The following is a 14,390-nucleotide window of genomic DNA, read 5'->3' on the forward strand; positions in this document are numbered from 1 at the left end:
CAAAAATTTGACATTTTATCATGCTGATGCTTACAGCATAGCTTTTTTAATGTCAGCAAAATAACTGAATTAACTGGAATTTTCCCCTTCATTCTACAGTTTTGCACATGATTTTCTTTCAAGATTCGGAGACATTTTGATGGGAATTGTTAACGCTGCAAAAATATTGCAGGGGGTACTTCAGCCTTTTCCCTATGGCACCTTGGGAGTGGGGAGCAAGAGCTGGCTTGTTCAGCAAGGAGGGATGCAAAAATACCAGGTTAACAGCTGAATTGGGGATTTTTTTAGTCAACAGCGTGTCACGAAGGCATCTTCTGCCCAGCAGTCACCTTTGAACAAGCGTATAAGTAGATGCAATCAGTAGGCACAATAAAAACCCCAGGGAGTGTTTAAACTTCATGTTTGAAGTGTGATAAGTTCAAAAATGTCTATTTGTCTAAATTTTAGGGGGAAAAAAAAAAGAGTCTCCAAGGTCCGTCCTTTGCAACAAGCTGGTCCGTTCATCCCAGTGAGCAAATAATGGCGTGTCTAATTATTGCGGGAATATTCCAAAAGGGCTAATGTTATATATGACAGTAAAAGGGTTTTGATTAACCAGGAAATGTTCAGGAGAGTATAAAAGGAACGCTTTCCCCTTAATTCTTTCGGCCTTTCGCAGATGAACCAAGCTCACCCCAGACCCCGGCCAAAATCTGACAGTATGGACTGGAGAACAATAATTTATGTGATTTTATTGGTGAGCCTCACTGTAGTCAAAGCCCTGCCTAGAAGTTACCGGGACGTAGGTAAGAACATATCTCATATTTTAACTCTTTCCTTTTGTATAATACCGGTGGCTGCAGCTTAGCACTCACGGCTATTTGGTAGCTCACTTCCCCACCGTGTTTTTCCTTATGGGTCAAAGGTACACAACCAAACTGTACACAGCTGTATAAATGTTTTGTGCTAAACCTTAGAGATGTTGCTTCTTTATGGCTTGAGGCTCTCTGTGGAGTGCAGGACGGCCTGTCTGTTGAAGGGTAGTTTAATCCCCAGGGATGTGGTTGTGCCATGGATTTTAGGTACTCCAAAACCTGCTGAAGTAAAGGCTGTGATTGCTCCAGCTGCCTTCCAAAGTCCCTGAGGAAGGGAGACAGAGAGGTCCCCAGAAGGCTGCTGCCTCCAGGTGGCTCTTCAGAGTCGCTAAATTACACTATTGCTCCTTATTATCCTTTGGAGGGGTCTTACTCTCTCTTCTCCAGCTACTGAAGGACCCTGCAGTGGCCACACTCTCACTAAGGTTAAAGTGCCTAAAATGGGACAACCGAAACCCTCCAACTGTGTGTGGCTCAGGTGCTGCTTTCACCTTACACGTTGTTATCATTAGTCAACTTTTTCTTCATCTTTATAACTTCCAAGTGCAATTAAATGGCCCAACAGTGTAAACCAGAACCTCTGCTTGCATTATTTAATCTCATGTTGTCGTCTCAGTTGTCACCCTCACATTACTCAGAGGGAGAACTTGGCTTATTTCTTTATTTTATTTAATCCTTTTACACTGATCTCAGCCCTACCGACATGAGGGTGAGACAGTAACATCTTGATATGGGAACAGGCCTCTTGTTTTAAAATTAATCTCTCAGAATAGTCTCTGAAAAACGAGGAACTCAAGAAATTATTGCATTTAGGTTTGCTTGTGGCGAAGGAAAAATATGGGACACATTTGTTTTCCTCTGGGCCGGTTCACAACACGGACAGAAGGATGCAGCGCTGGGGATTCTGGAGGAGCTTTGCCTACCAATGTAGTCCTCCATCCATCACGTTTTCTGCAGAGAAAATCATTCATCCCTAGCTAAAGAGTGGTCAGGCACACCTTTAGCTATGGCGAGGCTAAAAGGTGTTTTTAAGGGGCTTATTTAATCATGTGAAGTGCATCAGCAAAGCAGGTTTTAGCATATTGCTCTCCACAACACTCGAGCCAGGCAGGGAAATTTTATTGGCCCTATTATATTGTAGGTCAGAAACAAAGAGTTTCATGTCCTCATGCTTAAGTCAAATAGGAGGTGAAATCTTATGTGTTCCTACTCCCAGTGCCCCAATACCCCAGTCTTTCTCCAAAGATCCAGTACCAAAAAAAAAAGGTATTGCATGTAATATTTAGTAAACATTTTTTATTCAAATTATCTTGTTTTTCAGAGGAAAGAAACAGCATTGGCCAACGTTTTTCTCAGCTGCAGGAGAATAACTTCAAAGCCATGTAAGTTGTCCAGGTAAAGCCTCTAACTGCAAATTTGCTGCCACCCACCATCCTTGTGTCATTTGGAAATGAGCACACATGGTGTGTCAAACAGCCCTTCTGCCAGCCCGCCCCGACTCAGCCCGGGGTGACACGGACCCTCTTACTGTCTCACACGTAAAAGTTTCATAATTAGCTTTTAGGTATCCAGCAATAGGCTTAATGCTGCGTGTTCTTCTCGTAGTGCCGTGATCATGTTCGCTCAGTACGTGCAAGGAGGCACCTTTGGCAGAGCTGTCAGAATGGCTGAAGACGTCACGGACCTCGCCAGAAGATGTGCTGCTGCCACCGGGGCCCACCCCGACTGCCTGAAGCCTTTGGTGAGCTCATTTGTGCTTCTAATTTGGCAAACATTTTCAGAAATGACTCGTAATTTCAGAGCCCCAGTGTGTGTTTTTCCAAAGAGGTACGAATACATTATCAAGAGATGTGCCTTCCTTGCAGATGCACCTTTGGCCTTACTGACTCTTTCGTGCCCCGACTTATAAAGCATCTCAAGATAAGTGGAGGAAAATCCCTTTTCTTCCCCTCACCCCAAATATCACAGCATCTTTTGAAACCCTTGACCTGTATCTTTCTAAAAGATGTTCAGAAGGTTGTCCTTTTATGGCTGGCGAAGCCAATTTGGAGAAGCCAAAGTGTTTCTAGCAAGTGTGATGTTCATAGGGCTTTGTTCCACTCCGTTAACTCACGGTCCTGGTTTTGGTGGGGTCTGCCCCCACACGCTGCTGGAGCCGGCGGATTGAGTGGTGAGACACGAACGTCGGTCTGTGTTACGGCTCGTTTCTGATTTGTGAGACACACGGAATCAAACCCTGAATTAAAGCAGCTCCCAGCCGCGGCGTGACGGACGGCTGGCCCCGAGCGCTGCTGCTTGGTGAACAACAAACAGGACACTTTTCCTTGTACGAACCTGAGTGTGGTTAGAAAACCATAGATCCCGCTCTGCTGTGACCTGCACTACACACGTGGAACCGTCCTCCTGATTGTTATCAAGAAAAAGGGTCTGAATAATGTTATAAACTCAGAGTGTTTGAAAAGCATTCCGCTTTGGAGTCTGCCTTGGTGTAACAGCAGGTATCGGAGTTTGAGAAACCATCACCCACAGGTTTAAGAGCTGAGTCTGATTTGCGCTGCAGTCAAAGCAGGAGGCAATGACGAGAGAATGAGTTTATGCAAGTTGGGGCTTGTTGGCTTAAAGTAGCCTCCTCAGAGAGTGCAGAGGAGTAAAATGGAATCCTCACGCAAATGAACTTTTTCCCCTCATTTTTCACAGGACAGTATCTTCCTCGATACAATATGCCAGGAGGAAAATCTTCCCAGGTTTACTGATTGCTGCGCTAAAAAGGATCCCGAAAGAAATGACTGCTTCCTCTCCCTTAAAAACTCATCGAGAGGGTTCTTTTCTCCTTTTGAGAGGCCAAATGCTGAAGCTGCCTGCAAAAATCATTCACAGCATCAACATCAATTGACAGGCTAGTAAGTAAATAAATCATAGATTTCATAGATTCATTGCCTGGATACGAGTTACGAGCCTGGAGACAGCAAATGCAGAATCAACCAAAAAGTTCAGTCTCAGGTTCTCTGTAATCTCCTACTTGTTTTTCTTCCTGATGTGAATTATTTGTGCAATTCATCTAAGCTGTAATTGTCATTTTGTGAAGCCCGTTCTGCCACCTCCTGCTTCGGATATAGGTCCAAATGACGAAGCAGCTGGCCTGGTTTGTGGTACTCCACATAAAGGACTCCTCTGAAACCAAGGGCAACCCCTTAGTCATTAAAAGCCAAGCAGAAGGTTTGCTGCCCCTAAGCCAGAACTGACAAGATTTGAGACTTCAATTTCCAGGAAAATGTCACCCCTATCAGAAACATTGAAAACAACCACTTTCTGGCAGCTATCATTTTAATACACAGCAGATGCTGCAATAACACTGCTGCCCCCTGCATGTAGGGCCTTATGCCAAAACTAAAGACATTTTTCTCTGGGTTTTAGCTTTATCTACGAGGTTTCCAGAAGGCATCCTTTCCTCTACGCCCCAACAATCCTCTCTGTCGCTCTCCGGTACGAAGAGATGATGAAGAACTGCTGTGGAAGCGCTGAGGACCCCACTCACAACCCGGAGGAATGCTTCCGGAGACAGGTACTCCACGGCAGGGCTTTACTTTATTAATGTGACCCGTGACAAAATAGTAAGCACAGCAGTTAGTTCACAGCACAGCTTGGACAGCATTTTTCTTTCACTATTAAAAAAAAAATCCCTGTTTAAAAAACCATTGCTGCAGTAGTTTTAGCAATAAAGTGTTGTCTTTTTTTTCCACTTTCATGGTCTGCACCTTCCTTCTACCAGGCACCAAAGGTGGTGAAGCCGGTGAAAGAAGACGGCCTGAGGCAGGAACACACATGCGGAATCTTGAAAAAGTTTGGAGAAAGGACCTTAAAGGCTCTGTGAGTCTTCCTCATGTTTTGTCCTTATTTCGAAATCCAGCGTGGCTGTTGCCTGTGGGTGCCTCCACACGGTACCGTGACCCCCAATACCAGCCTCATCCCTTCGGTGTGCAGGGCACTAGTAGCATCTAACAAGGCAGACAGATTCAGAATACAGATTTATGCGTGACAGCAGTCACTGTTTCCTTACACACTGCCATTAGCTTTCAAAATCTAAGCCTGAAATTTGAAACGAACACATCTCTGTGGTGAAAGTTAGGGAGATTGTGAGCAAAATACAGCTCCTCTTCTCTTGCTCCTGTAATTTCATGCTCACCCACCACATTTCTTTCCACCACCTCACACTGCTATTCACCCAGGACCCTCAGATAACTCTGAAAACCTCAGCTATTGGCTTCAAGGGACATTTATTTAACTTCAGCGGGAGCAGGGAGAGACCATTCCTGAGCAGTTTGGGTACCCCCCCCCCAGGAAAATGATGACACAGTCTCACGCTGTGAATAGAGACAATAACTATTTTTCTTCTTCATAGGAAACTTGCTCAGATAAGTCAAAAATTCCCTAAAGCTGATTTTGCTACTGTTAACAAACTAGTGACGGATATTGCTAACATGCACCAGGACTGCTGTCGTGGGGATATGCTGGACTGCATGCACGACAGGGTAAAACTCATTTAATAGCTGTATGTCTGCAGAAATGCAATGCTTTTTGTTGTTGTTCTGATTTTTTTTTTTTCCCTCCTGTGCTGTACTGATTGCTCTCCAAAACTGGAGTTTAACTCTTCAGTCTAAAAACCTGGTTGATTTTCCTATTTGCCTTTTCCTGGTGTGAAGACACCAAAAGAAGGGCAGAAAGATCTTGTTGTGACTAAAATGACCTCACGCCGCTTCAGCAGACTTGGCTGCAGCTCCTCGCTGTGCCATGTATTTTCTGTGCAGCTTTCGGCAGAACACAGCCTCTGCCCATCCTCTGCCTCCTTCTAACGTCCCAAACCCACTATCTCACCACTTCTCTGTGGTGTTCAGCAAGACAGAGAACTCAGTTTAGGTGGTTCCCTCGTAGCACTTATTTAACAGCAAGCGAGGGACTGCAGCAAACAGATCACCAGGGCTTCAGCTTTTGTCTTCGTTCTGCCAGTCCCCTCTTCTCTTTGGGACTCACCTTTTCTCTCTGAAAAATGGAGATAGAAACACTGATTAAAAAAAAAAAAAAAAGACCAAGATCTGGTACAATGCCCTTCATTCCATTTTTTTTTTACTTTACAGGAGGAGATTCTACACTATGTCTGCACCAACCAAGACGTCCTATCGAGTAAAATTAAGAAGTGCTGTGAGAAGCCTCTGCTGCAAAGAAGTGAATGCATAGTTAATGCAGACAACGATGACAAACCCGCAGGCTTGTCCCCCCACGTCAGGGAGTTTATAGAAGACAAAGGAATATGTGAACGTTTTGCCCAGGAAAAAGACGCACACTTAGCCAGGTAACACGGGGCTTCCTCTGCTCTTCAGTCGGGCTGTTTCAATACCTGCGTCACAAGGTGACACTGCAGACGTTGAAACGCAGGTCATCAGGCTCAGCTTTGTCTGTTCTGTGAGCCCTGGGGGTTGTGGAATGGGAACAAATGCAGAACAGGGCACAACTGTTATTTCAGAGACAAAATCGAAGAAACGCCTGTGAAGTTGCGGTACTATCCGTTCTGCTGTCAGGCCCAAAATACAGCTTTGATCCCTGCTTAAGTGGGAATTCAAAACCATTTAAGTCAGACTCATGTCTTGATTGAAAGGGCCTGGAAAACAAATCCTATGAAGAGCGGTTGAAGGAGCTGGGACTGTTTAGTTTGAGGAAGAGGAGGCTGAGGGGAGACCTCATCACTCTCTACAACTACTTGAAAGGACACTGTAGAGAGGTTGGTGCTGGTCTCTTTGCACAGATAATTAATGACAGAACAAGAGGGAATGGCTTCAAGCTCCAACAGGGTAGGTTTAGACTGAACATTAGGAAAGAATTTTTCACAGAACGAGTGGTCGGGCATTGGAACAGGCTGCCCAGGGAGGTGGTCGAGTCACCATCCCTGGATGTGTTTAAGAGCCGTTTAGATGTGGTGTTGGGGGATATGGTGTAGGGGAGAACTTTGTAGTGTAGGGTAGATGGTTGGACTCGATGATCCCAAGGGTCTCTTCCAACCTGGATGATTCTATGATTCTATGAAACGGGATGGGTCCATTTCTGTTCTAGCCCTGTTCCTTTGTGCACCGAAGCCCTGGTCCTACCTGCAGTAAACCTGGAGGAGAACTCTACAGGCTGCAACAGAAACAGCATCAAGTCCCAAAGACACAGAAATCCCTTCAAATAACAACCATCACTTCCTTTTAGGAAAAGTGCAGCTCATTGATTGGCACAACTGCTGGGTAGGGTGACTGCCTCAGCAGAGCTAATCATTTCAGCATCTGCTGAGAAATGGGTCTGTTACTGGAAATTATTTCATGATCGTTTAGATGGAATTAAAGAAAGAGCAAAACTCCAGCACCACGAAGCCCTCAGCTGAGCTCAACCCGAGCTAACGCTGAGCTGGGGGTGTTACAGGCACAGGACGTGCTCAGGCACCGCTGTGCTCAGCCGGCCACGTTTCATTCAGGTTCAGAACAGGGAGAAATCCTCCCCATTCCCCCTCACGTCAGACAAAAACCACCCCAGAGGCTCCCCTGCCATCCTTACCATCCCCAGCCTCTCGAGGGCAGGTGTTTTGGCTTCTCTCTAATTCCCCATTCTCCGTGTATTTCAGGTTTCTGTATGAATACTCCAGGAGACACCCTGAATTTTCGGCTCAGATGCTGCTAAGGATTGGCAAAGGCTACGAGGAGCTGCTGCAGGAGTGCTGCCGAGCCGGCGCGCCAGACGACTGCTGCAACAGAGGGGTGGGTGCCCTCCTTCACACCACGCACCCCTGGATCCACGCGTGCCACCGCGTGGCTGGTTCTGGCTAAATAGCCAATATCCCCGGTCCGGAGCGAGCACCCACAGCTCCTCTAACAAACCCTGCAAATATTACAAGGCCCGACTGATTCCCATGTGGAAAAAGCATCAACAGGGCCTTTGAATCTTACAGTGGTGAAGGAATTTAACGTGGATAGACAGCGATGGCGGGGAAAGGGATGGAGCTCACCTTTCTGTGAGCCCTGCTCTCCTTGGGGCTCCCTCGTGCTGCCAGTTCCCCTCTTGCCAATGTAGAAGGCGCTTAAGGTTGTTGTCTCCGATAGAGCAGCGGGGCTGCAATGATCTGAAGGTAGGAGCCACCCTGTGCCTCAGACCTAGCCCTCCATCAGTTATACAAAATTGCGTATTCCTAGGGGATGGAAGGTGGGCATTTATCCCATTCAGGCAGTTTATAGAGGTTTCAGACAGATGTGGACTTGCCAGTGGAATTAAAAACGGGTGGTATATACCAGGTGAGAGGAAGCTACAGATAGCCAGGCCTTGTCCAGAGGCAGCAGGGCATTCTGCATCCCCCGGAGACAATGACTCCTCAAATTGACTTATCTTTTTTCAGGAGGAAGAACTGAAGAAACATATTTATGAAACTGAAAGTGTCATGAAGACGAGCTGTGACATTTACAAGGAGAAAGGAGATTACTATTTCCAAAACGAGTATTACTTTTTTCTATGCTTACGTTACTCCCCTACCAGCTGTGCACAACTCGGGCCGGAGTCAAGCCGCGCTGGTTAAAAAAGCCAGGCTAAAAGCCACCACATGAGTATCGGACCAATATATTAACGGCTTCTAGGTTTTTTTTTCCTCTTTTCCAAGACAATGTCCTGGTCTCTCATGAGTTCTCTCCTTAACTCATGAAGTGGCGAAGTGACAAATGATCAATCTCCATCCGTGTTTCCTATGATGTTCTGGCTTTACAGCTGCATTTTCAGCTGTAACTTAAGAGTCATAGATTTGGGCAAAAGCCAGTTGCTGTGTCTTTTGCAAAAGACCTCGCTCTCTCTAGCTCCAGTTTGCAGCAGATGCAAACTTTAACAATTCTCGCAAAAATCTAACTCCAGCAGAGAGAGCAGAACGGGACTGGCTGAACCACACGCTGTGCTTAAACACAACATGCAGGCACAGGCCTCCTGGAGGAACTTTGGCCCCGATTTGCAATGTTAATTAGCACATGCCTAACTTAAAGTATGCGAGCAATCTCAGTGAAACCTCTCCACTGCTTTTATACTCACAGTTAGGCTTCAGCCAGCCCTCTCTGGGGAGATACATCTGGCTTTTTGCACTCCCAGGAGTGCTGGGTCTTTGAAAGACCTTTGGCACTAGAGGTTTCCAACAAACCTGGTGGGCTGCTTCTGCCTGTTCTATCCATCATTAAGGTTTTCCTGGCCATGATGGTGAATAAGCAAAGAGTTTTTTTAATAGAAAAAACACAAGTGAACTTTTTTGAGCTTACTTTCTGCACTCGTCTGTCAAGACTCACGTTAAAGTTTGCTCTTAGACAAGCTCCCAGGGAAATGAATAATATGGGAACACATATGTACTACCTGGTAAGAGGATCCACCAATGCGTAACTGGCAACACTATCCTTAATTTTAGTTGTTTAACCCGGTAAGAGGCTGGTCAGAACAAGGCAGGAGCTCAGGCAGACAGAGCAGGCTGACACTCTCCTGCCCGAGTGTATAGACACCAGGCTCAGCCCTGCCCTCGTGCCAAGAGGAGCTCTGTGGGCTTTGGCTGGGGCTCTAGGCACATGAAGGCAGTGGCTCGCTGCCCGCTGGAACAGCGGCGTCAGAGGAATTGTCCTTGCAGGCTTCTCTTGAGCTTCACCAAGAAGATGCCGCAGCTGACATCCGCAGAGCTGATAAAATTCACCAAGCAAATGACCGCCATCGGTTCCAAATGCTGCCAGCTGAGCCAGGACAAGCTGCTGCCTTGTGCCGAGGAGAACGTGAGTATTTTTCTTCTCTCTCTCAGTCCTACTTTTTCTTGAGACTCTTCCACCAATTCTGCCAGCGGAGCCCAAGAGCTTGGAGTAAAGGTAAATGAGAATAATGTTCCCTGAGCTATTGAGCTGGCCCAGAGACGTCCTTCCACGCCTGACGTGAGCATAACTCGGCAGAAGTTAGCATTCAGCAGAAATATAAACTATTGTCTGTCTTACAAACAAGGTTTAATTTAAATTCCCAGTAATTTTTTATAACTTCACTAAAGCATCATGTATTTCAGGGATTTTTGAAAATGAAAAAAAACAATGTAAAATTGTTTTTTTCCTTTCTCTTGGTAAAGCTGGATCTGGTGCTTGGAGAAATATGCAGAAGACACCTGAGCGATCCCATAAACCCAGGAGTCTGCCAGTGCTGCAGCGGCTCCTACGCTCTCCGGAGGCCCTGCATGGGGAAGCTGGAAATGGATGAGACTTACGTGCCCTTGACCTTGACTCCTGGGCTGTTCCCTTTCCACGAAGACTTGTGTACGACTGAAGAGGAGAAGTTGCAGCACAAGAAGCAGGAGTAAGACGTGTTTAAGCCCGTTTTACCCTGTTACCCCTCTGTTTCTTATTCTTACCCTGGCAACCCTCACCTTTCCCTTCTCCACCCCCTCTGGCCACCTCGTGCTGCAATAGTGTTTGGAAAACCAGCCGCACACCCCTCAGCCCCTCTTCCAAGCTCCTTTTTTCCCCTCTCACGCTAGTCCCAGCTTTCAGCAACAAGGAAGCTGCTGCCTAAAGTACGGCATGACCTTTATGGTTCAATTAGGGTTCATTTCCCAGAGCAGGAGAGGCCATGCCTTTTTCTGCACCCCCTGCCCTCCCCTTCAGTCTCTGAAAAGCTCCGGTGTTCGGTTGCCTCGCTCAGAGAAAACTTACAAGAAAAGAAACCCCATTCTGTCCCGGGCTCCGGAGCGGTGCCCACCACAGACACCATCCGCAGGGTTCATTCTTGGTGGAGCAACTCTGAAAATGAGCATCAATATTTTTATGTCACAGGGGAACGGGGCGCATCTTTGCTCCCTGCTGCAAACACGTGTTTGGGCGGTGAATAAAAACGGAAAAGCTGCAGAAAGGCAGCGAGGGGGTAACAAAAAGAGGGGCTTTGCAGGACTAGGGTTTGGGAAGTGCTTCGGAAGCCCCGTGCTCACCTCCCAGCTTCACGGGCTCGCTGTGCTTTCCCCGCAGGATGCTCATCACCCTCATCAAGTACAAGCCCCAGATCACGCAGGAGCAGCTGAGCTCCGTCACCGCCGCCTTCGCTGCCATGAGGGAGCGGTGCTGCGGAGGAGACCACCCCGAGACCTGCTTTCTGCGAGAGGTAGCGCTCCTGTCTGCACCCGCACCTTCCCAACCGAAACACTGAGTGTGAACGTCTCCATTAAGCAGCAAAAGCAAAGCCTGGGAAGCCAGAATTCCTGCCGTTGTTACATTTCCAAAGACAAACTTTCATGCCTGCACAAGTAGATCTGTGAGCGGTTGAACGATCACTAGAGAACGTGTCAAATTAGTGCTGTGTTTACGTGCAGCAATTTATAGAGAGAGGCAGCTACGGCCGCTGCTGCTGGGCAGTCACGGGGACGTGCCCCGTTGAAGGATGAGGGTGAAGCTCTTTCCCTGACTGACAGGTCTTAACTGAATTTCTCCTGAAAAGTTCCTCCGCAATAGGGAGAGAAAGGAGATATCCGAATTCTAGGTCAAAGCATTTTCCCTCTTTATTCTCCCTACCTGTTTTCCTCATCTTTCCTAGTTATTTTAGCTCACTGAACGTCACACCACAGAGCTGCTTCGGCTTCTCTGTACCCTCCAGTGAATCTGCTGTTGCCTGCTCCTCGTCTCTCTCTCTCTCTCAGATATCCCTTCACTGGATTTCAACAAACCACCCACCACCCTTGAGCCTTGCGCTCTCTTTTCCCAAGTCTTTGCTTTAATGATAAAATTCTCTCTTTTATTAAAAGGAAATTTCCACCTCTGAATACACCCAACCAGCCTGCCAGCGAAGCAGCATTCTACTAACTCTTCCTAACGAAGTGGTATTTGGGGATTCTTCCAATAAATACCCAATCTTCCAAGGTGATCCGAGCAGACCAGTGAAAGCCAAACACGTATTAAACACAGAGATATGTGTACGTGCGCTCGGCGCAGACAGCGCTCGTGCACAACTCGCACAGATTATAAAGCATTACCTACCGCTGCCACGCTCCTTTGCCTTGTTCACAAGCACATCCTCCTCCTGAATCCACTGCTCATTGGTATTTTGCTTTTTTTCCAGGGTCCAGAACTTATAAAAAGAAGTGAAAAACTGTTGTCGGCGTAAGGAGCTTGCACGGGGGGGGAGGATACCCGCTGGATCAAAGTCACACACACTTACCAGCGGGCGCATCTTTGCTAAAGGTTCATCAAGTATAAACAGGAACACGTGATTTGTCACAGGGGAGAAAACGAACCTGTGCCTCTTTCCTCACGAATCTAACGAAGTCCTGAGGGTTTGCACCGGCTGCGGTTCCGCCTCTGTCCCATCTGCTCCCGCGACCGAGGGAAAAGAGGTGCCTCAATAAAACATCGAATTCCCGCACAGCATCTGCTGAGCTGGGGAACTGCAAACCTGCTCCCAGCGCTCGGCTCACCTGGAAATTAAATCTCTCTGTCCGTTTCATTCGGATGGGATGGAAACCCGTAGGCAAACACCTCATTTCTGGATCCTATCGCTTTGATTTAAAATTATCAAGGATACATAAAATTTAAACCAATTTAACTTAATGGCAGGTTAAGTCCAGAGAGGGGGTGCAGCACCTTAAAGAAATCCACTGAAAGAATAAGTCAAATGGCTGAAAATTCAGGGTTTAGATGTTGCCACCATCTTATGTTATGGAATGTTATTTTACCTGTACCAAATAGCCACACATATTAAAAAAAAAAAAAAGTGTTTTAGATCTTAGGCTTACGAACCATAAACGCAAATGAGATCAAATTAAGAAAATCTGCCTGTAACCACTTACAAATTATTTTTTAATCACCAAATAATTATTTTTGCGTTTTTATAGCACTGTCCTTGAAAGACAACACACACACTCGCTAATAGGGGCTGCTCTAGGGGAGTTGTAAAGTTACCCTGAAGCACAGAAAAAGATTATCTTGGGCATCCTGAAGAGGGTGAGAAAGAAGAAAAATGAGCAAAATGGGATGGAAAGGGCAGAGCAGGAGCCGCTCGCACCTGGGCAGCAGATGGAGGTTTAGAGAAAGCACGGGGAGGCAGCAAATTCACTCTCCGGGTCGTTTGACACAAAACCAGTTTTTGGCTTTTTACTTTCTTTTTACACTAAAAGGCATGTTAAAAATCATATGTCAAACCCAGTACTGAAATAAAGAAATGTTTGTTCTGGAAACCCTTGGCTCAAAGGAGGAGACACCCAGGACCCCCATCCTTTCGGTGGCTGTACCTGCCAGCAGTTACCCAAGAAGTATTTGAAAATACCTGTAAGATTAAAGAAACATCACACCCAAACCAACGTCTCATGAAACGCAAACCCAGCTGAAAGCATCACCACCAGGGAGAAGGTTCCAGAGTCAGACTGAAGAGGTGGCCAACTCCAGTCCCACCGGGATCGATCCTGCACACACCACCAGGCCATACTTTCATTAAGGATATAAATAATGAGGAGAAAACCCGTTCATTGGGCCGGCGGCTGACAGCAAGACAGACACACTGTTGGGAATCCCTCAGCAACATTTCAAACGTCCAATTCATCTTGGCAAATTAGAGAAATAGCCTGGGAAAAGCCAGCTGCGTTCTGTGAGGACAGGTTTACCACAGGACACAGGTACGATGGAGCAGCTGCGACATCTCGGGACGGGAAAACTGCTCAGGAGGGAGCTGCATGGACAAAAATGCCGTTAGGACAAATCACACACTGACTGAGGGTCATCAAGGGTTTGCTGCTAATTAGAGTCTCACTTGGTGCTCGTGTATCGGGGGTATAAGCACGACAGCAGATACAACAGGATAACGAGCCGTGTAATACACAGAGCACGGTTTCCTTTCCCTCACCTCTGGAAAGGGCTCTGCTGGAGTATTAGGACAAGCCTCGGGTACCGAGTGTTTCACTGAAAAAGAGAAAAACAGTGCCAGTCAATGATCCAGGAAACACGAGCAGGAAAGCTGAAGTAGGCTGGGGCTGCCTGGTTTAATGAGAAAGGCTGCAGGGACTTGGAAATCTCCATATTCCAAACCAGACTCATCCCAGGGCAAACAGCAGCCGGTCAGTGCCTGGGAAGGGAACAAAGCACCGACTGTCCGTCCGGGAAAGGTGGGGAGGTGTGAGACACACGCACTCACACTCACCAGGCTTCACCTGGGAACACACGATGTCCCCAACAGCAAACCGAGGGCTGGGTGACCAGCCTGGGCCTCTCCCAGCACGGGGTTTCCTTAGGATTTGATGTTCTGATGAAGATCAGGCTTCTGGAATTTGGGGGGTGCTTTGGGTTCTCAGCTTTTTATTTCTTAAATCCTGTGATGACCGTGGCTTTTTCTGAGGGGCAGCCCGGCAGTGCACACGCAGGTAAGGTCTGTAATTGCTGTCTTTATGGTTAATGGCTTCGGCTCCGAATTCCAAAGCGACTCTCCATTTCCTCTGTCACCTCTGGTTTCCATCGCTGTGTCACCTCGAATATCCAATAATGATTTGGAATA

General features: G+C 46.9%; 1 protein-coding gene across 1 annotated transcript; it reads left to right on the top strand.

Moving 5' to 3' along the window:
* Positions 1 to 233: 233 nt before the first annotated feature.
* LOC141464793 (alpha-fetoprotein-like) lies at positions 234 to 12,606 on the top strand. The gene is made up of 15 exons (XM_074147904.1): positions 234 to 360; positions 659 to 785; positions 2,176 to 2,236; positions 2,460 to 2,595; positions 3,552 to 3,754; positions 4,269 to 4,416; positions 4,624 to 4,721; positions 5,254 to 5,383; positions 5,987 to 6,201; positions 7,504 to 7,636; positions 8,269 to 8,366; positions 9,520 to 9,658; positions 9,997 to 10,220; positions 10,886 to 11,018; positions 11,970 to 12,606. The coding sequence occupies exons 1-15, from the start codon at positions 352 to 354 to the stop codon at positions 12,012 to 12,014; spliced, it is 1,899 nt and encodes a 632-aa protein (XP_074004005.1). The 5' UTR covers positions 234 to 351; the 3' UTR covers positions 12,015 to 12,606.
* Positions 12,607 to 14,390: the final 1,784 nt, after the last annotated feature.

This window comes from Numenius arquata, chromosome 5 (assembly GCF_964106895.1).
Source record: "Numenius arquata chromosome 5, bNumArq3.hap1.1, whole genome shotgun sequence".
NCBI lineage: Eukaryota > Metazoa > Chordata > Aves > Charadriiformes > Scolopacidae > Numenius > Numenius arquata.

Excerpts from the sequence above, each read along its gene's own strand:
- LOC141464793 (XM_074147904.1), top strand. Across the intron at positions 2,237-2,459 it reads GAGAATAACTTCAAAGCCAT|TGCCGTGATCATGTTCGCTC; the intron begins GTAAGTTGTCCA and ends TTCTTCTCGTAG. Across the intron at positions 7,637-8,268 it reads ACGACTGCTGCAACAGAGGG|GAGGAAGAACTGAAGAAACA; the intron begins GTGGGTGCCCTC and ends ATCTTTTTTCAG.